Source organism: Chiloscyllium punctatum, chromosome 37 (assembly GCF_047496795.1).
Source record: "Chiloscyllium punctatum isolate Juve2018m chromosome 37, sChiPun1.3, whole genome shotgun sequence".
Classification (NCBI taxonomy): domain Eukaryota; kingdom Metazoa; phylum Chordata; class Chondrichthyes; order Orectolobiformes; family Hemiscylliidae; genus Chiloscyllium; species Chiloscyllium punctatum.
The window spans coordinates 59,874,727-59,898,889 of NC_092775.1; the positions used below are offsets into that span (position 1 = coordinate 59,874,727).

At 39.8% G+C, this 24,163-nt stretch overlaps 1 protein-coding gene across 2 annotated transcripts in view; it reads right to left on the reverse strand.

The window, feature by feature from the left end:
* Positions 1-24,163, reverse strand: part of LOC140463152 (AP-1 complex subunit gamma-1-like) — a 135,123-nt gene that overhangs the window by 81,845 nt on the left and 29,115 nt on the right. For both annotated transcript variants that reach the window (XM_072556919.1, XM_072556918.1), the window contains exons 2-4: positions 14,310-14,514; positions 9,056-9,180; positions 1,057-1,198 (exon numbers count right to left, since the gene is read on the reverse strand). In XM_072556919.1, coding sequence (XP_072413020.1) covers positions 1,057-1,198; positions 9,056-9,180; positions 14,310-14,510 — 468 coding nt within the window. In that variant the 5' untranslated portion in view covers positions 14,511-14,514. The remainder of the gene's footprint in view (positions 1-1,056; positions 1,199-9,055; positions 9,181-14,309; positions 14,515-24,163) is intronic.

Consider the following 24,163-nt stretch of genomic DNA (forward strand, 5'->3'; position numbering starts at 1 on the left):
TACGAGTAGGATAGTTAAAGCAGCATATGGGAGTACATGAGCAAAGAGGTAACGCTGGAGTTGTATAGAGTGCTGGTGAGGCCACAGCTGGAGTACCACGTGCAGTTCGGGTCATCTGACTACATGAAAGATGTGATAGCACTAGAGAGGGTACAGTGGAGGTTCACCAGGATATTGCCTGGTTTGGAGAAATTGAGCCAAGTGATTCGGTGGGGGGGGAAAAGAGAGCGGATTTCATAAAACTCTTTTTACTCAGCGGGTGGTGGGAATATGGAATGTACTGCCTGAAAAGGTAGTAGAGGCTGGAAAACATGCGACCTTTAAAAAATAATTACATGAACACATCAGATATCATAACATTCAAGAATATGGGACAAGTGCAGGAAATTGGGGTTTGTGCACTTTTAGCGGTAGTTCTGTCCACATAGACTCAATGGGCCGAAGGGCCTTTCCTGCTCTGTATTAATCGGAGTCTAAAACTGTTTACAGTATTCTAGCTGTGGTCTGACTTGTGCTCTATATAGTTTCAGCAAAGTTTCCGTTATTTTAGTACTTCATTCCTTCATAAATAAAGGTGAATATTCCATTTGCATTTGATATTATCAGAAATTACTGTAATTTTCCAGCAGGTCTGGCAACATCTGTGGAGAGAAATCAGTTAATGTTTCATGTTCAATTACCTTTCTTCAGAACAGGTTCATTCCTTATTATTTCCTTATTACTTGCTGAACTTTTATGCCAGCTTTGTGATTACTGCACAAGGCCTTCCAACTCTCTCTGTGCTGTAGTTTTCTGCGATCTGTCTCCATTTAAATTATATTCAGCCCCTCTAATCTTCCTGTCATAATATTACATTTGCCAAACTCGCTAACATAATTGGATCAAAGAGGATCTACTCTAGAATAAGTAGTTCAAATCAGTGCACCAGATGTGGTAACCGATTAAAGGGAAATTGACAAAAACATTTAGAACACTTTACAGGTTTAAGGTAGATTTTGCCTTTTGTCCATTTGAGTCATTTGCATCCTTAAACTTGTCCCAGAGATGAAGTCTCACCTTTTTACGGATGTATGAGTTGGAGTTCTTCAACAGTTTCTCCACCTCTCCAGCCAGATCTCTACACATATCCGATGATCCCATACAGCCCAATGTACAGAGAGACAGCCCCTGGACAAACTGGGTGCTGTGGCTCAAGTCACTGCAGAGAAAGCAAAATGTACTGACTTATCACTAAATCATATCAACTCCAAAGTTCACAGCCTTGAGAGCTCTTCCTTCAGGGATAACGATTAAATACAGAAAAAGAAACCAAGTACATTTTGAAAATGGCAACATAATTTGAAAGTGTCTATTCATCCACAACACACTCTCAATTCTTACATCAAATTCATTTAGCACTCCTCTATTGGGGTAGCCCAATACAGTTCAATTAAATTTTCTAATATCACCCTGAACATAATTCATCAGTGCACTTGTCAATCCAGTTGGCAAGGTACAATCAGAGCAAGTCTAGCTTTCTTTGCTTGTTGCAAATAAATAAATAGAAACATTTTACTTGATGCTAACTCCATAAAACCCTCTCAATTTTCAAGATTTCTATTGGATCATCCTTGGCCGCCTTTTCTTTGCAGGGAAAAAGAAAAACTCAAGTGGTGTAACCCTACTTCTTATGAAAGCAAGAACCACCAAAGTCCAGGAGGACCATTGAGGACTACTCTCATTAGCAAGATACAACCAAGGGTCACCATGCTTAAGGTGTGGCATCGGTGGTGGTGATATTGGTGTGGTTAGATGGGGGGTTGGTGGTGGTAGGTGGGGAGAACTTGTTGAAGGGGAAAGCATCTTTCTGAACCTTTCAGGCATTTCTGGTCTCCTTATTGTGAATCACTTTGGCATCCTCTGCTCAGCCTTTTCTTTTTCCAAAAATATGGTCATCGGGACTATAAAGATAGATACAGTTGCACTTTACAGCATTTACCATGACTACTGAATGTCTCAATATGCATGACTGTTAATTAATTGTCAATTGTATACACAATAACTCCAGAGATGTACTCTAAGGTTTAATCAGTATATTTTTTGCAAGGTTTGTGAAGGTTTGTAGCTCAGGTTAGCCACCAGGATACATGAACACTAACTAACCACAAAAAGACATGACCCTCTCTCCCTCGTAGCCCTACACACGGAGGGAAAAAAAACACCATTTCAACTGGGACAACACATCTATCCTGGGACAGGCTAAGCAAAGACATGCCAGAGAATTCCTAGAGGCCTGGCACTCCAACCCAACGCCATAAACAAACAGATCTAGATGCCATCTATCAACCCCTTAGAAAACGAACAGGAAATGACATCACCACAAACCCCAGGAACCCCATCCAGGACAAACATATAAATAGAAAGCAGGAGACAACAGCTTTGCTTCACTTGGAGGTTGCCACTGATGATGTTACCTCGCCAGGTAATGAAACGTCTGGATATCAAACCTACAGCTCAGCGAGCAAACCTACACCCTTTAATCAGCATAACTTTAGGATTATATTCTATCCCCCTCTAGAAATAAATCCTCACCCTTCTCTAAAGCCATAATCTGGTCCCATTCTCACCTAATCACAGTCAGGCCACTGCTTGCAATGGCTTCTCTTTTCACTCCCAAATTATAACCTGCTGAGTCTCCAAGGACCTAGACATTATCTATCCTCAAGGACCTCTGCTACCTCTTATCCAAAGACTGCCCCCCTTGGTTTCAGTTGATGTCACATTAGTTTTCCGCATGTACACTGATGACACTACCTGTGTAAACTCCAATGTTGCTATTATCACACTGTTTACCAGACATCCAGTACAGATGACCAAGTTTCTTTATTAAAGTACTGGGAAGAAAGACTGAAGCTATTTTGTTTGGTCCTGCCTCAAACTACAATTCCCTAATTAGTGACTTCAGTCAGAGTCATACAGCACGGAAGCAGGCCCTTCAGCCCAACTCATCCATATCAACCAGGTTTCCGAAACGGAACTAGTCCCATTTGTCTACGTTTGGCCCATATCCTTCGAAACTTTTTCCGACCCATGTACCTATCCAAATGTGAGTTAAATGTTGAAACCATACCCATCTCTACCACTTTTCGGGCAGATCGTTTAATTTACACACAACCCTCCGCATAAAAATGTTGCCCCTCAAGTCCCTTCTCAATCTTCCTTCTCTCACCTTAAATCCATGCCCTCTAGTTTTGGACTCCCCTACTCTGCAGAAAAGTCCTTGGCTATTCATTTTATCTATGGCCTTCATGATTTTATAATCCTCTATAAGATTACCCCTCAACCTCTTATGCTCCAAGGGAATAAAGGCCTATGCAGCCTCTCCTTATAACTCAAACCTCCTAGTCTCAGTAACATCTTTCAAATCTTTTTTGCACTTTTCAGTTTAATGACATTCTTCCTCTAGCAAGATAACCAGAACTGTGTGCAGTACTCCAAATGTGGCTTTACCAATATCTTGTAAGTTGTCAGATGTCACACAAGACCAGATTATAGCCCAACAGGTTTTTTTGAAATCACAAGCTTTTGGAGTGCAGCCCTTCGTTAGGTGGAATAAGAGAGAAAATCACCAGACACAGAATTTGTAGTCATGATTTGGAGATGCTGGTGTTGGACTGGGGTGTACAAAGTTAAAAATCACAACACCAGGTTATAGTCCAACAGGTTTAATTGGAAGCACATTAGCTTTCGGAGCGTTGCTCCTTCATCAGGTGGTTATGAAGGAGTGACGCTCCGAAAGCTAGTGTGCTTCCAATTAAACCTGTTGGACTAAACCTGGTGTTGTGTGATTTTTAATAGAATTTGTAGGCAGAGAGATCAAAAGATCATACAACTGATGTGATTAGAGTGTCAAATAATCAGTCACTGCAGATGACCAAGAATTTAGACAATGTGAGTAAAGTGTCAACAGCTGAATAGCAAGTGAAAGGATAACCTATATCTATCTCTCTGCCTCATTTAATCAGATTAATTACAAAACATTAAAAATAAGGTGGTGCTGGAGCCAAACTAAAAAGCTGAAATAACACTATGGGTATAAGAGTTGCATGCCGAGAATCTAACTAAATTAAGAAGTAATCCAAAACTGTAGAAGGTAATTAAGATAGTGAGATTATAATTTATTAAGGCGGTGGTGTCAAAACAGAACAGTAAGGAAGATTTTACAGATACAGAAGTGCAATGCGGTCACATGTAGCACAACATGAATCCAAGATCACGATTGAGGCTGTCTTCATGGGTACAGAAATTGGCTGTCAGTTTCTGCTCGGCAATTCTGCATTGTTGTATATCTTGAAGGTTGCCTTGGAGGCCACTTACCTGAAGATCGGAGGCTGAATGTCCTTGACCACTGAAACGTTCAGACTGCAAGGGAACATTTCTGTCTGATGATTGTTACGCAGTGTCCATTCACACACTGTCGTAGCGTCTGCATGGTCTCGCCAATATACCATGCTTCTGGGCATCCTTGCCTGCAGCAGATGACAACATTGGCAGAGTCACACGACTATCTACTGTGTACGTGGTACTCCCACATATGATGGTAGCATCCATGTCAATGGTCTGAAATGTCTTGCAGAAATTGCCATGACAGGGTTATGTAGTGTTGTGGTTGATGTCGTCCTGAAGGCTGGGTAATTTGCTGTGAACGATGGTCTGTTTAAGGTTTGGCAGTTGTTTTATGGCAAGAAGTGGAGGTATAGGGATGATCTTGGCGAGATGCTTGTCATCATCGATGACATATTGAAAGCTGTGAGGAACATAGCATAGTCTCTTCGCTCCGGGGAAATACTGGATGAAGAAGGATACTCGATCGCTCGTATCCCGTGTGCCTTGAGGTTGTTGTGGTTTTTTTGCTGTCAGAACTGGCAAAGGATGAGTTGAGCATTGTATCCTGTTCTTATGAGGGAATCCTTCAAAATCTTTAGGTGCCCATTGTGTTCTTTCTCATCTGAGTGTACACGCAGGGCTTGTCCGTAGGGGATAGCTTCTTTAATATGTTTAGGCTGGAAACTAGAGAGGAGCAGCATCATGACGTTAGCCACGGGCTTGTGGTAGAGTGAGATACTGAGGTGTCCATCCTTGATGGAGATGCACGAGTCCAAGAATGAGACTGATTTTGAAGAGTAGTCCACCGTAAATCTGATGGTGGGATGAAACTTGTTGATATTGCTACGTAGTCATTTCACTGATTCCTTGCCATGTCGTCAATGTATCTGGTGTATAGCATTGGGCAGAAGTCCTGTGCAGTAAAGAAGTCTTGCTTGAACTTGTGCACGGAAATGTTAGCATTTTGGGATCCAAATCTGATGCCCATGGCTGTGTATCTGGATGAAGAAATGGTTGTCACCAAGGTGAAGATGTCATGGTTGAGGATGAAGCAGATGAGTTGTAGGATGACTTTTGGAAATTAGCCATTGTTGGTACTGAGTGGTGAGGCTGTTGCAGCGATGCATTCAAAATGGGAGATGCTGGTGTAGAGTGCCGAAACACTCCAATGAGACGAGAAATGTTCCTAGTTCACATGACTTGGCCAAAATTGTCTACCTCATACGCTGCAGGCAAGGATGCCTGGAGGCATGGTATTCTTGATGAGACCATGCAGACACTACGACAACAAATTAATGGACACCGCATAACAATTGCCTGACAGGAATGTTCCTTCCCAGTCAGGGAAAACTTCAGCGGTCAAGGACATTCAGCCTTCAATCTTTGGGTAAGTATGCTCCAAGGCAGCCTTCGAAAAACTGATAGCCAAGTTCCTTACTCATGAAGACAGCCTCAACCATGATCTTGAGTTCATGTCGCGCTACATGTGACCTCACCATACTGTTCTGTACCTATAAAATATTCCTTACTGTCCTGTTTTTACACCACTACCGTGATAAATTGTTATGATCTCTTTATCTTAGTTTGTATGGTTTTGGATTATTTAACACTTTGGTTAGACCCTCGACATGCGACTCTTACACCCATCATGTTATTCCAGTAATTTAGTTTGTAATTTTTTTGTAATTATCTCTCTGCTTCATTTAATCAGATTATAGGTCATCCTTTCGCTTGCTATTCAGCTGTTGACACTTTACTCACACTGTCTAAATTGTCTAGATATTCCGTCAGCCAAAGAGTTGTTGGCACAAAAACTTGATTTGCTTGTCGGGATCATGTAGCACTTCCAACAAGGCTGACTCCATGGGAATCGCCCAGAAAATCAAGATTCCACTGGGTATTTCTCCTGAGCCTGGAAGCTTCCAAAGATGCCCCTTATGTTCAGAGAATTCAGACGGTTCAATGTAGCTGAAGAGTCACTCCAGAGAAATTAGAAATTCAAAATCAACACTAACCTCTAGGAAACACAACCTTCAGACTCATCACTAACCACCCCTTCCTGCAACTATCTGATCCCCCTATAACACCCTTATAACCTTTGACCCAATCTTATGCCAGACCAAACCCACCACACCAATGATACCCTGTTGGATCAGACACTCAACCTCTACCATTCCCTCCCCTATTGACCATCTATCCTTCCCCACCAACCCTCCAAACCCTATCAAATGTGACCCCCAACTCGACATCACCTACACTTGTCCAATCCTGCCAGGTGCATGATCAATATAAAGGAAACTTCAGCTAATTAAAACAAGGACCAAATATGTGAAACTTGAAATTTGGTTCAAAGTAGGAATTCAACTGGCATATCTTGTCCAAGTTCAGTTTTAGACTCCAAGTCTAACTTGAAAATACTAATTGAGAGTGATGGATCCATGATGGTGGCAGTAAGCACTTAAGCACCTGAAATCCATTCGTTAAGTGAGGTGCTAATTACCGTAGCTACCGTACCTGAGTAGATTCATATAAGGAAAGGATTTTTTCATAGAAGGAGAATCCAGAGAAACTTCATTGGGTTGACCTGGGTATGAGATTTTCTCAGGAGGAGAAACTGTGCAGTTTGGGCCTGTACTCAATGGAGTTTGGAAGAATGAGAGACAACCTTATTGGAATATGTAAATTTCATAGGGGACTTGACAGAATGGATGCAGAGATATTGTTTCTCCTTAAGGGAGAATCGAGGATCAAAGAGCACAATCTCAGTCAGGGGTTACAGAGTTAGGGCAGAGATGAGAAGGAATTTCTTCTCTCAAAGGATAAAGGATTTGTGAAAGTTTTTTTTTAACCACAGAGGGCTGTAGAGTCAAGGTAATTAAGTATATTCAAGGCTAATCATGACAGATTTATAACCAAAAAGGGAATCAAGGGTTATGGGAAGACAGGAAAGTGGACTTGAAAATTTTCAGATCCGCCATGATCTCACTGATTGGCAGAGCAGACATGATGAGCGAAATGGCCCACTTCTGCTTTTATAGTCTAAATGGCACCCAACCCTGACTCCAGCTCTGCTCCCAATAGCATGCGGCTGCCTGCATACCTCTCTCTCTCTCTAAGCCTACTCCATGTTATTGACCCAACAGACTTCACTACTCATTGGCCACTCTATATCCTTCATTTATCCTATCTTAGTCCTATTAAATGGCTTTGGGGATCTCTAACTCCCAAAATACAACACCAAGAGTTTTGACCTGTAGCATTAGAGTGGACTTCTCCCTAATATCCTGAGATGAACACATCTGGGACAGGCCAGACTCAGAATAATGGACATAAAACCTGCCAAATAATAGGTAATTTTAAGGAGGATTAGCATTGGTTGCATCTGTTCCAGTGGTAATCCGAATTTCTGGGCCATTCTTCCTGGACTCATTTGGACATATTTTAATTTGTTTCCTATTGTTGTTCTATATTATTACCCATTAATATTTTGTTCAACGTATTTTCCCCAAGTTCTGATCTCAGTTCCAATCCATTACCATCTGCATAATATTTGCATTGTTCTCAATTGTCTTAAAGCATTACGATCAATATTAACTATATGTTCAAATTTTAATATATCCTTATTTGCTCTGGTTCATTCCTGTTATAGGTTGTGTAGCAAATCATCCTTTTGGGCTCAAAAGGAATCCTGCGTGGTTGGCTTTCAGATCAGTGCAACGCATCCATCCTTAGCATGCATGTGAAATTTTAAAGCATTTTATATATTTCTGCAGTAAACAATACATAAGTGAGTTAATCAGTTTTATTTGTTCCCTATGCATATCTGCACAAGAATGTATGCAGTCAACGCTCACTTTGTTTCCATACACCACTTTCATCTTTGTAGAAACTGGTGGATATATCTGTACAGGGATCTGCAACCTTCCTCTTCCGTTAATAAGTTAGGCCATTATATACTGGATAAATTACTCTGACCTTGGATGACCGAACAGATTTTAATAGGATTTCATCTTTTTTTTCCAAAATCTGTGGATTCATCTTACTTGTGCTGCATTTAAACCTGCATTGTACCATTCCACCATGTAATACTCTGGGACACTAGCTTTTAAAGTACTGTTGCTTGTCAGTTTCCAGTGAAACCTTTAGCATCTGCATTATTTAACAATATTGAAATGCTTGTTTAGTAGCTCTCTCTCAATCCAAAGACACCACATTCATGGAAGCCATAGGTAATGTTGTGCTAAAGGTAACAGATCAAATTTTTATAAAACATATCCTGATAAATCAACAACTAGGCTTATCAAAGCACCTGTATGCTGGTGAGTGCAAAGGAAAGGTTAGCCAGATTTCTTTCTTATACACTGGTATGCAGTCATATCGTGCGCAACAGCAGGATCAGACTAGTTTTGATGTACCCCACAATCTATGGCTACTGCCGTCACTGACAAAAATGAAAAACACAAGAATTTCACCTGAAATAGAAATTATATGACTGCTATTATAAATGAATCTATACCAGTACAGGAATTAGGCAGAATCTTCTGGAATGGAAGGAATAGAATTTGGGGCATTAGTTCATTCCCTCCAAAATGAAAAACTAGAATTTATTTCAAGCTAGTGGCCCAGGTTGTGGCATATCATCAAATGAAGCTTGAAGGGATGATTTAAGACAAAATGTGTTAGCACCTACTTCTTAAGGCAGTTAGTCATCAGTAGATGGACATCTTGCCTCTCGTCTAGAAGCAGCATAGCTCCAAGGTAACCAATTCTCTTGTCTGTGAATCGCTGAGATGCTATCAACTTTAAACATTCAAGCTGTGCAAAAATGAGACAAAAAGAGAAAAATCAAATTATAAATTTCAAAATATGGCTGTACCAAATCAGTGGGGTTCTCTCAGTTCAAGAATAACGTTGATAACAATGTGTGGTTCTAATTCAATAATGTGAAGAGGCAGACACATGAACGTGTAGTGAACGTAAGAAACACTTTCGACATCAACAAAGCAGTTTAATTGCAAGTAGTACTCCACAATACAATTCTCACTTGCCATTCTTAAAACATCGCTTCTAGATTTGAACAATCGACATCAATACTTCTTGCTTGTGTAGTCTCTTAAAAAGGCACCTTAGAATGCATTGTCTATATTGAAGGTGGCACTTAAATCCAATTTCTGGAAAGCAAAATAAGGGATGTTTTTAAATAAGTCCATAAAGTTACTCAGTCTTGGATAAACCTGTAGTGCACAGGTTTTATTTGTGCCCATTTTGTCTTATTTCAACCAGAGTGATAACCTGTGTTAGTCATTTTCAAAATTGCTCCTTAAGAATCATTACTATTTCAATAAGAGTGAAACTGTGCAGGGCATTTGATTTGCTAGTTACCAACTGGAGTGGTAACTTTTCTACTGAGATGTTCAGGTTTACGACTGAGCCACTTTGGTTTGTTGTTCGTGTCCACTTCCAGGGGGTGAGTATCATGTGCGAGGATGTTTATTTGTAGCATGCTGGCCATATCGGTGAACAATTTGGCAATCTCCTGCATTTGCAGTGTGCAAAGCGTGATCGTGCCATAATCAATATTTTTCACCTGAAAGGAAAATATAAAACAATGCAGCAACACCCAGAATTTAAGCTCTATCACTTCCTTGACACACTGCTCATCAGGCAAAAGGAAAAGGCTACTGTCAAAATAACTGGAATGGAGAGAGGAGCTGACTACCGGACAGACCACCACCTAATCCAATACAAGTTGAGTTTAAGATTCAGTCAATAGATCATGAGCCAACTACTAAGGCATGACCAAAGCTAGATGCCAAATTTCTCAATAATTCTACTTTTGCCTCTAATTTTACGACTCCACAGTTTGTGCTTCCTCCTTCAAGCAATGAAGGTCAAGACTTCAGTATACATCCTGGGACACCACAAACAAAAGCACCAAGATTAGATTAGATTAGATAACTTATGTTATAAGCAAATGATGAAAACATACGTTTATTCGTTCAAACTGAAAGTTAGTACATGCAAGTCTTCTAGAATCTCCACTAATCAAAAAAACAAACATTATGCCTATAAAAGGTGATAAAGACAAGCTCCAGTATGCTGCAAGGGAAATGAAGAATGATTTATGGAATGAAATAGTAACAAAATGCTGGAGAAACCCAGCAGGTCTCGCAGGATCTGTGGAAATAAAAACGGAGTTAATGCTTCTAGTCTAATATGTATCTTCTTTAGAACTGAAGAGAGGTAAATGAGTGATCAGCCTTATGCTGTGGCAAAACGGGAGAGAGCAGCAAACAAAACACAAGTGAAGGTCAGGAAAGTAACGTTGGGGAACAAGGGAGATTAGAGATCACAAGTGCCATAGAACAGTGAAAGACAAGAAATTATGAGCGACAATATTTACCTGGGAGGCACAGTCTGTATTTTACAATGTGCCGAAGATGGCTTATGATTCACTCTCCACAACCTTTGCTCCTATATTAACAATTGATGGAAGTGAACTAGTCATCGACAATGCAGTTATAATGGAAAGGCAGCTTGAGCACTTTGCTAAGGTTAGAAACTTACACACCTTTGCAGATTCTCTGCATCAAATTGAACAGTTACTTTAGAAACAAGGTCCATCTTTTCTTCTTTCTGCAAAGAGGCACTAAAAGTGATCAAATCAACTAACACCACCAATCCTCAGTGGCATTTCATTCCAACAGATATTTCCAAGTGTAATAGTAAAGAGCTCATTAACAAATTTAGAACTGCTTCAAGTGTATATGGGATCAGGAAAATGTTCGTCAGGATCTTAAGAATGCCAACAATGTCAGTAACTGGAGGAGGAAAACATATGTAGCATCTACAAGGAAAAAGTCTTCTCTCAGTCACAGGAACATTTAAGATCACCAGAGAACTGCCTTTAGACAAAATTAGGATTCATTCAGGGCAGTTCTTCAATCTATCCAGACTATACATCTTCAAAGTCACAGAAAAAGCAATCAAACAACTTCTATATTCTGCAAGAATGATGTGGCAAAAAATTTAAGTGTGGCCAAAAACACTGGTCTCCAGATCGGTGTCTGCAACATGCAGGGTATATTTTAGTCACCATCAGACAAAAACAATGATGATTCAGGCAGGACAGTTGATCAAAGTAGTAGAAAATGTCTCATGCCTTGGTAATATGCTCCCTACGGATGTCACTACTGATGAAGATATCACTATGTGCATCCAGAAAACAAGTTATCCACAGCTGATTGTCTGGAAGCATCATATATTAGTGGAAGCTAGATAAGCATACGAGGGAAATAGTAATACATTGACAGAATTGGATGAAGTATAATAGGAGAAGGTTTGTGTGATACATAACTGACCCTATCCATGCTGGACTTGAAATTATTTCTGTGCTACAGACTACATGAGAGAGGAGGTCACGTAGCTCAGTTGGCTGGCCAGCTGGTTTGTGATGCAGAGTGATACCAACAGCATGGGTTCAATTCCTGGCTGAGGTTGCCTTGAAGGTCTCTCAAACTCTCCCCTTGCCTGAGGCACGGTGACCCTCTAGCACCAGTTGTCTTTCTCTATGAGAGCACAGCCTTATGGTGCTCTGGGACTATGGCAACTTTACCTTCAATATGTGATGGTACATCTTGGTAGGAATAATAAAGGTCACACACACATACACACACAGTGGAAAATAGTACAAAGCATGGAAGAGCAATGGGATTCAGCATACAGTCATACAAATCATGAACTGCAATGACATAGGTTAAGAAGACCATTATAAAAAGCAAAGCAGTGGGGTTCTTTTACGAGGGACATATTTACAAACAGGGAAGTTGCTGATCTTAATGTGGTACCATCCTGCTCCTTACATTTTAAAAAGGTGTAGATAGAGTCAGAAAGGCACAAATTAGAAAAGGATGACATCAAAAATGAAAAGTTGTGAGATGAGGAAAGACCAAATGGGATAGAGTATTAGCCTTTTTATCAAGAGAAAAAAGGGAGGGGGCAACAATTTAGTGAACTTTTAAGATAATGTAAATATTGGATAGGGTAGATAAAGAAACAATGTTCTAATTTTAGTCGCAAATATAAAATAGTCATTACTAAATCCAATAGGAAATTCAGGAGAAATCTTTTTAATCCATACATAGAATGCTACCACGTTGAACAGCTGAAGTAAACAACAAAAGATATATTTAAGATGAAACTGGATGAACTCTGAAAAGGGTTTGGAAAGTCTGCTATTAGGGTTAGATAAAGTGGGAAAGCAAGCTGTGGGAAACAAACGTTGTATTGATTATTTCACCTGAATAGCCAGTTTCTGTGCTACACATTTTACATTTATGAAGGGTGTTTCCTGGACATCTTGCTGTTTGAAAATATTCCATTCAAAATTACATCGAGTTGGTCACAGTTAAATGACTAAGCAAGTCAACCAGAAATCCTGCTTGAGATCTATACAGAGTGACTCATGCTGAAAAGTGCACATGTACATATATAGATGGAGACTGCCTGTGACCTAGCTCCGGCAACCCAACTGGCTTTCAATTAAAAATGTGCACTGAAGCAAAGTACCAAGGTCAACTGACACTGACTCTATCCAACAATATGAAGGACTGCCTCCAATAGGAAAGGAGAAAATTAGAGAAAATGACTTAGATGAGGGAGTCGAAGGGTGGGTCAGTAAATTTGCAGATGATACGAAGATAGGTGGAGTTGTGGACAGTGAGGAGGGCATTTGTCGTTTGCAAAGGGACTTAGATATGTTGCAGAGCTGGGCTGAGGAGTGGCAGATGGAGTTCAACCCTGCCAAGTGTGAGGTTGTCCATTTTGGAAGAACAAATAAGAATGCGGAATACAGGGTTAATGGTAGGGTTCTTAGTCAGGTGGAGGAACAGAGGGATCTTGGGGTCTATGTACATAGATCTTTGAAAGTTGCCACTCAGGTGGATAGAGTTTGTAAGAAGGCCTATGGAGTATTATCGTTCATTAGCAGAGGGATTGAATTCAAGAGTCGTGAAGTGATGTTGCAGCTGTACAGGACTTTGGTTAGGCCACATTTGGAGTACTGTGTGCATTTCTAGTCGCCTCACTTTAGGAAAGATGTGGAAGCTTTGGAGAGGGTGCAGAGGAGATTTACCAGGATGTTGCCTGGAATGGAGAATAGGTCGTATGAGAATAGGTTGAGAGTTCTTGGCCTTTTCTCATTGGAACGGCGAAGGATGAGGGGTGACTTGATAGAGGTTTATAAGATGATCAGAGGAATAGATAGAGTAGACAGTCAGAAACTTTTTCCCCGGGTACAACAGAGTGTTACAAGGGGACATAAATTTAAGGTGAAGGGTGGAAGGTATAGGGGAGATGTCAGGGGTGGGTTCTTTACCCAGAGAGTGGTGGGGGCATGGAATGCGCTGCTCGTGGGAGTGGTAGAGTCAGAATCATTGGCGACCTTTAAGCGGCATTTGGATGGGTACATGGATGGGTGCTTAATCTAGGTTAGAAGTTCGGCACAACATCATGGGCCGAAGGGCCTGTTCTGTGCTGTATTGTTCTATGTTCTATGTTCTAAAAGAAAACTTAATCTATATTACTAGTTCATTGACACATGGGAATTAGGAGCATTAGTAAGCCATCAGCCCCTCCAGCCTGCTCTGCAGACTGATCAATACTATGTTTTGATTTCAACATTCTGCTCTCTCTCTGATAACCTTGGATTTCCTTGACCATTAAGAAAGTATCTCTGTCTTAAAATATCCACTTACCCATCTCCACTAGCTTCTGAGGCAAAGTTTCCAAAGTTGCACAACCCGGACAGAAAACATTTCTCCTCATCTCTATCCTAAATAGGTGACCACATTTTAAAATATTGCTCCATCACCAAAAAGAGCATCAACAAACAAAATTGAAGAGTAACTCAAAGAAAACCTCAAAATTAATTTATCATAACATACCTGACCAAAGTGTGCTGGATATCCAAGCATATGCATGTAGATAAGTTTTGCTACATTTCGACAACGGTATGTGTTGTCTTCCTCTCGAAAGGATGACCTGATAAGTGCACATTCTTTCTGAATGACTTCTCGTTCTTCCGCTTGTGTCCTGGCAGCACGGATAGTGCGAATCAACTCTCGTAATCGGACAGGAGCTGGCATCTTGCTGTGAAAATGAAGTTAATTATCTTAGACATCAGATTAATACATGGTACAAAGAATGCAACTTAGGACTTAATAGGTCATCTCAAGGTGCTGTTAATTAAAAGCAAATGATTATAAATCTCAGATACATCTTATTAAGGGCTTTCACAACTTTGCTGTTGCTTCATTACTTTTATAATAGTCAACACAACACCCTTAAAATGTTTTTATTCTTGATTGCTGTCCAATACCTCTGCTGATAGTGGACATGTGTGCTATTGGGCAAGACTGTCGCATCATTTATAGCCAGGTAATCATTCAAGTTTTGACATCGACCTGGAGAATATTGGCATGGACCAAAGTGGCTGCCCATGCCAAGAGAAATATGAACACGATCCAGCTCCTCCAGAGGGGAAAGGAGGGTAGAAGAAAGGTTCCAACACAAGAACCAAAAAAAGGGTTTTTATAAAACTGCAATATCAATTCTTGTTTAGTTCCAAGTTCTAATTATTTTTCATAATGAAAGACCGACTCACCAGCTAGACCACTTGGAAAGCCTACAATTGCAGCATCAAGCGCATACTTCTGTTTCAAAGGTTGACAACCAAACTGTCTTTTATAGTGCCCCAGCAAATCTAACCAGCTGACTATCATCAGCAATGTAAACTATGCTCTTTTCATCGTGCTAACATGGCCTCTTCCCTTTCAGGAAGATTTCCCCTTCAACGCTCCCTATGAAAGTTTATTTCTAAAATTAAAACAGAATTTGAAAAAAAAAGTTAAATTTTACTTCAATCCTCTAGTAAAATTCCACACAACAGATGATGTAATGAAACACTTAACAGAAAAATTCAATAAAAAGTTTTGAAATATTCTCACCATCTGAAATATTATGAATGACAAGGTTAAATCGAAGTATCTTGCCAAACCTGTAATTTCTGGTTTTCAGATTTAAAGGAATGTCCAATAAATATCTCACTACTGACTCAAACTAATTTGACTAACATTATCTGCTAGTCATATCAATTTACAGGAATACACTTGAGAAAGCCAACAAAAATATTGCCGGTTAGCATTCTTGTCTGTTTAAAAACAGTTAATGATTAAAAATCCATTTCCTTGTAATTTTCTGAATAGTATTCCTTCCTACAGTCAGTCTCTTCCCCCTTTTTCTGACTGCTGCTAGATTGATGAAATCTGATCACCCCTTGGCAACTCACTCATGTGATTACAATGACAACAAAGTCTCAGTATGGTAGTGAGATCACAGCCTTAAACATATCCTGAGACATTCACATGCGTTCTTTCTAGTGTCTAGATATAAAGCAGGAATAAAATGTCTTGCTTTTCTTTTGCACAAGATTGGCCAGGGATGTTGAAATCAAGTGTAAAGCTTCTGACATTCGTACCATTTACAGCTCACTGCCTATACTATAAAATACAGGATTTATTCAATAAGTTTCAGGAGTCCAAGAGCATTTTTAAAAAATTCCAAGTCTCAAAATGAGGTCACAGCAGTTATCTGATTAGCAGACGTTTTCAGGAAACAAATTCAGCAAACCCTGGAACTGCATTGGCCATATAAATATAGTGGCTTCAAGAACAAGTCAGAGGCTGTGAATCTTGCAGCAAGCAACTCATCTGACTCCAAAGCCTGTGTGCCAAATCAGATGCGTGATTGAATACTCCACACTTGTCTCAATGATTGCAGATCCAATAACACTCAATATTGACCCCATCCAAAGTAGCTCACTTAATTTACAGCACATTCACAAACATTCTCTCGTTCAACCAGGACTGAGCAGCAACAGTGTATAAAATTTACAAGATGCACAGAAATTTACCAAGGTTCCTGTGACAGCACCTTCCAAACCTGCAACCGCTACACAGACAAGTAGATACGTGGTAACACCACTTCAAGTACCCCTCCAGGTTGCATATGGTCTTAACTTGGAAATATATCACCATTCCTTCTATATCACAAAGTCAAAATTTTGGAACTTCATCTCTAACAGCACTGTGTACCTTTACCAAATGGACTGCAGCAGTTCAAGGCTCACCACCAGCTTTGCAAAAGCAGAGGGATACACAATAAACATTAGTCTAGCCAGTGAAGCTCATTTTCCTAAAACAAAACAAACATTTGCACTATTTTTTCATTTTAATATAAATAACCTGAACATTAGTATAGTCAGAAATAGAAGATTCAGAGTGCCGTAGATTTGATTCTTACCAAGACAACACTGATAAAAGCTGAACAATCTATGTGACAAGACTCCATCTTGGCTAGGAATTCGAATGCATTGAACAACGATCAGTTAATTGTTGATTTTCTTTTTAAATATTTGAACATGGGACATCAACATCACCTACGAGGTCAGTAGTTATCATGTTTGTGGTGGTATTGGTGAGGCATCTTCTTGAACTGCTGGAGTCTGATGCTGGCACACTCTGTTAGGGAAGGAGTTCCAGAACCATGAGTGTGTAACAAAGTAAAAATGATATAGCTCCAACTCAGGATGGGTGTATGCTTAAGAAGAGAGCTTATAGGTTGTGCATTCCAATGCATCTTCTCTCCTTGTCCTTCTAAATGGCAATGGTGCCAGATTTGGAATATGCTGTTGAAGGAGTCTTGGTGAGAATGCACTAGTGCAATCTGCTGCCACTGTGCTACTACTTGAGATAAAGGGAGAAATGTTAATTGGGGTGCCAATCACGTAGGTTGCCTTATCCCGTATGGTATACAGCTCACAGTAACTGAGTTTCACTCAACCAGGGAAGTGAAGAGCATTTTAAACATACATTTAGTTTGTGTCCAGCTTGCCAGAGCATTTATACAGTTGATCTCTATTTCTGATCAGTGCTAAGCCTAGGACTTTGACGGCAAGGGATTCAGTGATGGCAATACATCACAGCACAAGATTGCAGATTTTGATGGAATACGATTTTACTGCTGCTGTTATTGACCCACAGCATCTTATGGATGACCAGTTTTGAGCAGTCAGCTTTTAAAAGGAACATAGGAACAGGAGTTGGCCATTTAGCCTCTCAAACTTGTTCCACCATTCAGTAAGATCATGGCTGATGTGGCCTAACTCCATAAACCTGCTTTTCATCCATATCCCTTCCTAACATTTCTCCTGGCCCTAATTCCCATGCCCCCGAGTTCCAGAATCCCCAGCCAATGAAAATGATTTATCTTTATCGACCCTGGCTTTTCTTGTTTATATCTTGAAGACCTTAAACTTCTAATCCTAGCGAAGTCAGGTTTAATTCACATAATCACCAATAACTTAATCCCTAAATCCTGCCACCATTCTTGTAAGCTTGTGGTGTGCTCTCACCAAGGCGAATCTATCCTAAGGGGTGGTGCTCAGAACTGCTCACAGTACTCCAAATGGAGTCTAACCAGGGTTTTGTTTAACTACAGCATAATGTCTGCATCCATGTACTCCAGTGCTCCAGATACAAAGGTCAGCATTCCATTAGCTTTCTTGATTACTTCCTGCATCTGTTTATGACATTTTAAAGATCTATGCATGGAACACCCAAGTCTCTGCATTTCCACTACATTTAACTTCATACCATCTAGAGAGTCCCCCTGTCGTGTCGTTCCCCACAACCACCATCCCCCCCACACCAGTCAAAGCAAAATGCTCAGAGGCACAGCATAATTTTACCTCCTTCATCTTTATTCTGGGCCCTAAAGGGAGAGTGAATAATCGCCCACTTGCACAGAGATGAGTTCTCTGGAAGAGCAGTTTCTCAATGAACTATATAGTCATTTTACAGGGAGGAGCATCCAGCTAAGGCAACAAACAGATTAATTGGGTGACCGTTACAATCAGCGAGTATCAATAGCACAGATCAAACCATTTATTGTTATACAATGAACGTTCTTAACCTTGTTAACTGGATTCATACAATGGATATTTTTCCCCTTGTTAGCTGATCTTGCATACTGAATGCTTCCAATATTGCTAAATGGATCTATGTATTGAATGTTTTTCCACCTTGTTATCCTATTACTCTTGCCTTCAACACCCCACTGTTAACTAAGTTCTTATCTGATCTTCACAACACACATTCCCACTTACCTTTATATCATATGTAAATGTTACATTTAGTTTCTGAGTCCAAATTATTAACATATACCTGTACTGTGAACAGCTGGGGCCAAGTACTGATCCCGTGGCATCGCACTGGTCACAGGCTGCTAACAGGAGAATGACCCATTTATTCCTACTATTTTCTGTTAACCAATTATTAATCCACACAAGTACAGTATCTCCTACGATATATACTTTAATTTTTCTCACTAGACTCCTGTGTGTGTGTGGGAGGGGGTTATCAAAAGCCTTCTGAAAATTGAAGTATACTCTGCCTATGAACGCCATCAATTTAGTTAGTTACATCCTCCACACAATTCCCTTCAAACACAATTTCCCATTCACGAATCAATTTTGACTATGCCTAAATTGCCCAATCCCAGCATCAACCAGGTATCTATTTATCCCAAACTTTAGAATAGACTTTGGCATTTTCCCCTACTACTGGTGTAAGCTAACAGATCTGTCATTTCCTGTTCTCTTTCTTGCATCCTTCTTACATAATGAGGTAATATTTGCCATGTTTGAAACCGCAGGAATCATTCCATAATTTATTGAATTTTGGAAGATAATCATCAATGCATATGTTACCTCTCTAGCCACCTCCTTAAGCATTCTGGAATGCAGACCATTAGGACAAGAGATTTGTCAAATTTCAGCCCCATCAACTTCTACAGGACAATCTTCTTGCCAATGTTACTTTCCTTGAGCTCATTTCCCTAGCCTTTTGGATTTCCAGTTCTGGAAGTTTTTTGGCTTCTTCCTCAGAAACAAACTAATAATCTAGCTTCTCTGCCATTGCCCCTGTATTACATACACGTTCATTTGAGACAAATATTTCCTTCTTTTTACCTTTTTTGATAGATTGCATTCGTATTCTATTCTCCCTTCCCTTATTAATTTCTTGGTCCTCCTTTGCTATAGTCTTATAAATCTCCGAATCCTCAGAATTATTGCCATTGCTAGCAACTTTACATGCCTTTTCTTTAAATCTCATAATCCTGAGCTTCCTTTATTGCCATTTCTTTCACCTTGAAAGAATGTAAAATCTCTGTAAATCATGTTATAATTCTTTAAAGATGATCCATTGCCAATGCATAGTCATGCCTTTTAAATGTATTTTCCCCAATCCTCCTCAGCCTTCATGATTTCCCATATTCAAATTTAACACCCTTGCTTCAGAACAAATTACTTCAGTTTCAAACAGTGCAAACTTCTATCATGCTGTGGTCACTCATCCCTAAAGGTTCCTTTACAAGATTTTAATTAGTCCTTTTTAATTATTTAATACTACTCTAAAATACCATGTCCTCTAGTTGGATCCTCAACTTATTACTCTACAAAAACATCCCTAACACATTCCATTAAAGTTGTCTTGAATGGTTATAGTGCTCAATTTGTTGATCGAAGTCACCTATAAGAATACTGTGGCCATTATATACTTCTCTTATAGATGAACAAAACCCTGATTTGCACTACCATTATCAATTGGTGGCATAATTCATTCCAACCAATGCCAGCTGCCCATTAGTTCTTCTGAACAGATGTCATGCACTGTTCTTCCAATCTGAGATCTTCTCTTACTAACGTTGTGACCATATCCCTTCTCAGTGCAACGCCACTTCCTTTTCTTTGTTGTTCCTAAATGTTGAATATCCTGAAATACTCAGTTCCCAGTCTTCATCATGCAGCCACGTTACTGTAATGGTGATTAGATCATACCGATGCATCTCTCCTTGTGCTTTTAGATCATCTACATTGTTACAAATGTTGCGTCAATTAGGATAGACTGCACTTAACTTTGTATTTTAGATATCATTCCATTACCAGTGCTTGGCTAATTTCTCCTGTCTTTTCATTTTTCGAGCATATTTGCAGCGTCTTGTTAACAACTTTATTTCCTTCCAATTTGTACAACCCCTCAGATCCTACCAACACCTCCCCCCCCCCAAACCCGCAGCACACTCTAGTTTAAAATTATCCCAAAAGCACTAGCAAATCTCCTCGCAAGAATATCAGTCCCAGTTCCATGAAGAGTGACTGATGTCCATTGTACAAGTCTCACCAGGACTCAATCATTAGAACGAGAAGCATCTGTAGAGAGTGTAGTGCTGGAAAAGCCAAGCAGGTCAGGCAGCATCCGAAGAGCAGGAGAATAGACGTTTCAGCCAAGAGCTAGTCATCAGGGATAATTCTTCTGCTCCTCGGATGCTGCCTGACCTGCTGTGTTTTTCCAGCACCACACTCTCGACTCTGATCTCCAGCATCTGCAGTCCTCACTTTCTCTTAGAAACATCTGTAGGCAATTCAGGCCTTCAAGCCTTCTCTGCAATTTAATACAATCATGGTTGATCTCATCTTGGCCTCAACTTCACTTTCCAACCTATGCTCCGTAACCATTTAACATTTTCCTCATTAAATGTCAGTCCATCTCCTCTCAAATTATTAAGCTTTCTTCGTCCATGCACTCTGGGGTAGTGAATCTTATAGATTTACAACTCTTTGACAGAAGTAATACCTCATTTGTTTTAAAATTGTCACCCCTTATCCTAAAACTATGACCTCCCATTCCAGTTGCTCCACAAGGGGAAACATCCACTCTGTCTAATTTGTCAATTACCATCTTATATATCTCAATTAGAGCTTTTAAATTCTTCTAAATTCTACTGAGTATAGACTTAACTGGTCAAATTCTCCTCATAAGACAAACTTATCATCTCTGGAGGCAATCTAATGAACTTTCTCCAAACTGCCTCCAATGCAATTACAACCTTCCTCAAGTATGGGGACACAGTACTCCAGATGCAGTCTCACCAATGCCTTTACAGTTGCAACAACACTTCCCTACTTGATATAAAAGCATTTATCAAAAGCCTTTATGGCAATTCCAAATATTCCATTTGCCCTCCATATTTCCTCTGTACCTGCATACTATCTTTCTGCAACTCACGCACAAGGACACTCAAGCATTCGGAAGTTTCTCTCCATTTAGGTGGTGAGTTGCCTATTTACTCTTCTGAACAAAATGGGTATGCTCACACTTATCCACATTAAATTCATTCTGCCAAATTCTGGCCCATTCACCCAATCTACCCATATCAATTTTTAAATTTCTCATTTCCTCATTACAACTTACTTTCCCACATACAGTATTTTAGTATTATCTGTAAATGTGGCTATAGTACGTTCTATCTGAATGATCTGGATGTACGGATAATTACTGCTTGTACACACTGGGGCCCTAAGGATTGCATATTATGGCACACACAAGTTACAGCGTGCAGACCAAAAAGACTCATTTATTCCAACTGTGCTTCCTGTTGATTAGCCAATCTTCTATCCAAGCTAATATTACCCTTAACCTAGTGGAATCATAGCTTGTGTATTATCTTTTGTGTGGCACATTGAATGCATTCTGGAAAACCAGATATACATCTACAGGACCCAAATAATCTGCTTCATTACATTTTCGAAGAACGTGAGCAAATTAATTAAGGCATCATTGACCTTTTAGAAACAAGAGCGTGGTGCTGGAAAAAAACAAGTCAGGCAGCATCCGCAGAGCAGAAGGATCGATGTTTGGGGCATACACCCTTCCTCATGACCTTTTAGAAAGCCATGTTGACGCTGATGGATTGAGTTCTGACTTTCTAAATGCCCCATTACTTCTACTCCAATTTCCAATTGCAACAATTTCCCAAAAACAGATGTTCAATAATTCTCTACTGTCTGCCTCCCTTCCTTTTTGAAGAACACTGAATTACATTAGCACTTTCCAATCCAATGAAACCTTTCCAGAATCCAGGGAATTTTGGAATATTATAACCAATGGATCCACTCTGTCTGTTGCCAATTCTATTAAGACCCTAGGATGTAGGCCATCAGGCTCTGGGGACCTACCTACCTTTATTCCCAATAGTTTGCTTAATACTTTTTTGCTTGTGGTGATGTTTATTTAAAGTTCCTGATTTTCTATAATCTCTGCATTATCTGTTACGTTTGGGATAGTTTCATTGTCCTCCACTGTGAATTTTGTGCCCCTTCCATTTCTGTATTCCCCATTGTTAACTCCTTGGTTTTGTCCAAGGACCAACATTTTCTATAAGAATTTAAATAGGAAAAGAGTAGTAATGTTTGCTATGCGTGTTTAAATTTTTTGCTAGTTTTCTTTAGAATCGATCCTTGGTCTTTTTATTACATATTTTTTGCAATCTTTTGTTGGTCTTTAAAAATTCCCCAATTCTCCTGCCACTGATCTTTGCATGATGGTACACCTTGGTTTTAACATTACGTTATTTTTAACTTTCTTGCCTAGCCACGAATGCTTTCTCTCAGTCTTACAATCTTAATTTTCTCTTTGGAAGATAGTTTAGTTGAAAGGAACGGAATACCTTCTTAAATGACTATTGTTCATCAACTGCCTTATCTTTTAATCTTTCTGCCTAGTCCCCTAAGGCTAAATCTACCCTCATACAATGTAATTAGCTTTGCTTAACATCAGAACACCTGAACCTGACTCCAGTTTGTCCTCAAACCGGATTTGAAATTCCAGCAGAAACTCTTTCTTCTCCCCTTTACAGAGTCACCCATGATCCAGCATTGGTTACAATTCCCTGAGGAACTGTTAACCTCACCAGTATCCAAAATGGAATATCAATTAGCAAGCACGAGACACTCAGGGGACTCTTGTATTACCTGTGTGACTTTTGTAGACTACCCAGAAGTCACCCATCCCTTCTCTACCTATACATTTTTAACTTGGTGTGACCATCTCCATGGACAAGGTAGCCGCATAGTCCTCTGCCTCATGGATGCACATTACCATTGATCAAGTCCCAAAACCCAGACCTCAAGCTAATGTAGCTGATGACACTTCCTGTGGATGGGTTTACGTGGGACACATGGTATGTCCATGACTTCACATATACTGCAGAATATACACTCCAATTGGCATTTCTAACTTGCTACCTTATAACTCTCAAAGCTATCTGATGACTTTAGAATAAGTATGGACTTTATGAAAAAATAAACTATTTTGCAGAAAAATGAAAAAAAAAGTAAAGGAAGTTAAAAATGAAATAGAACATTACAGCGCAGTATAGGCCCTTCGGCCCTCGATGTTGCGCCGACCTGTGAAACTAATCTGAAGCCCATCTATCCTACTCTATTCCAATTTCATCCATACATCTACCCAATGACCTTTCAAATGCTCAAAGTTGGTGAGTCTATGTCGTAGGCAGTGCGTTCCACGTTCTTACTACTCTGAGTAAAGAAACAACTCTGACATCTGTCCTATATCTATCACTCCTTAATTTAAAGCTCTGTCCTCTCCTGCTAGCCATCACCATCCAAGGAAAAAGAGGAAAAAGGCTCTCACTGTCCACCCCATCTAACCCGTTGATTATCCTGTATGTCTCAATTAAGTCATCTCACAACTTCTGGATATTTAGTCTGTGTTAAAGTTGGAAATACCAATCAAACCAAATCATACCATTCAATTGTGTTCCCTGTACTTGATGTTGAAGTACCATTTGTCTTGGTAATGACAGGCTTTTCAATCAA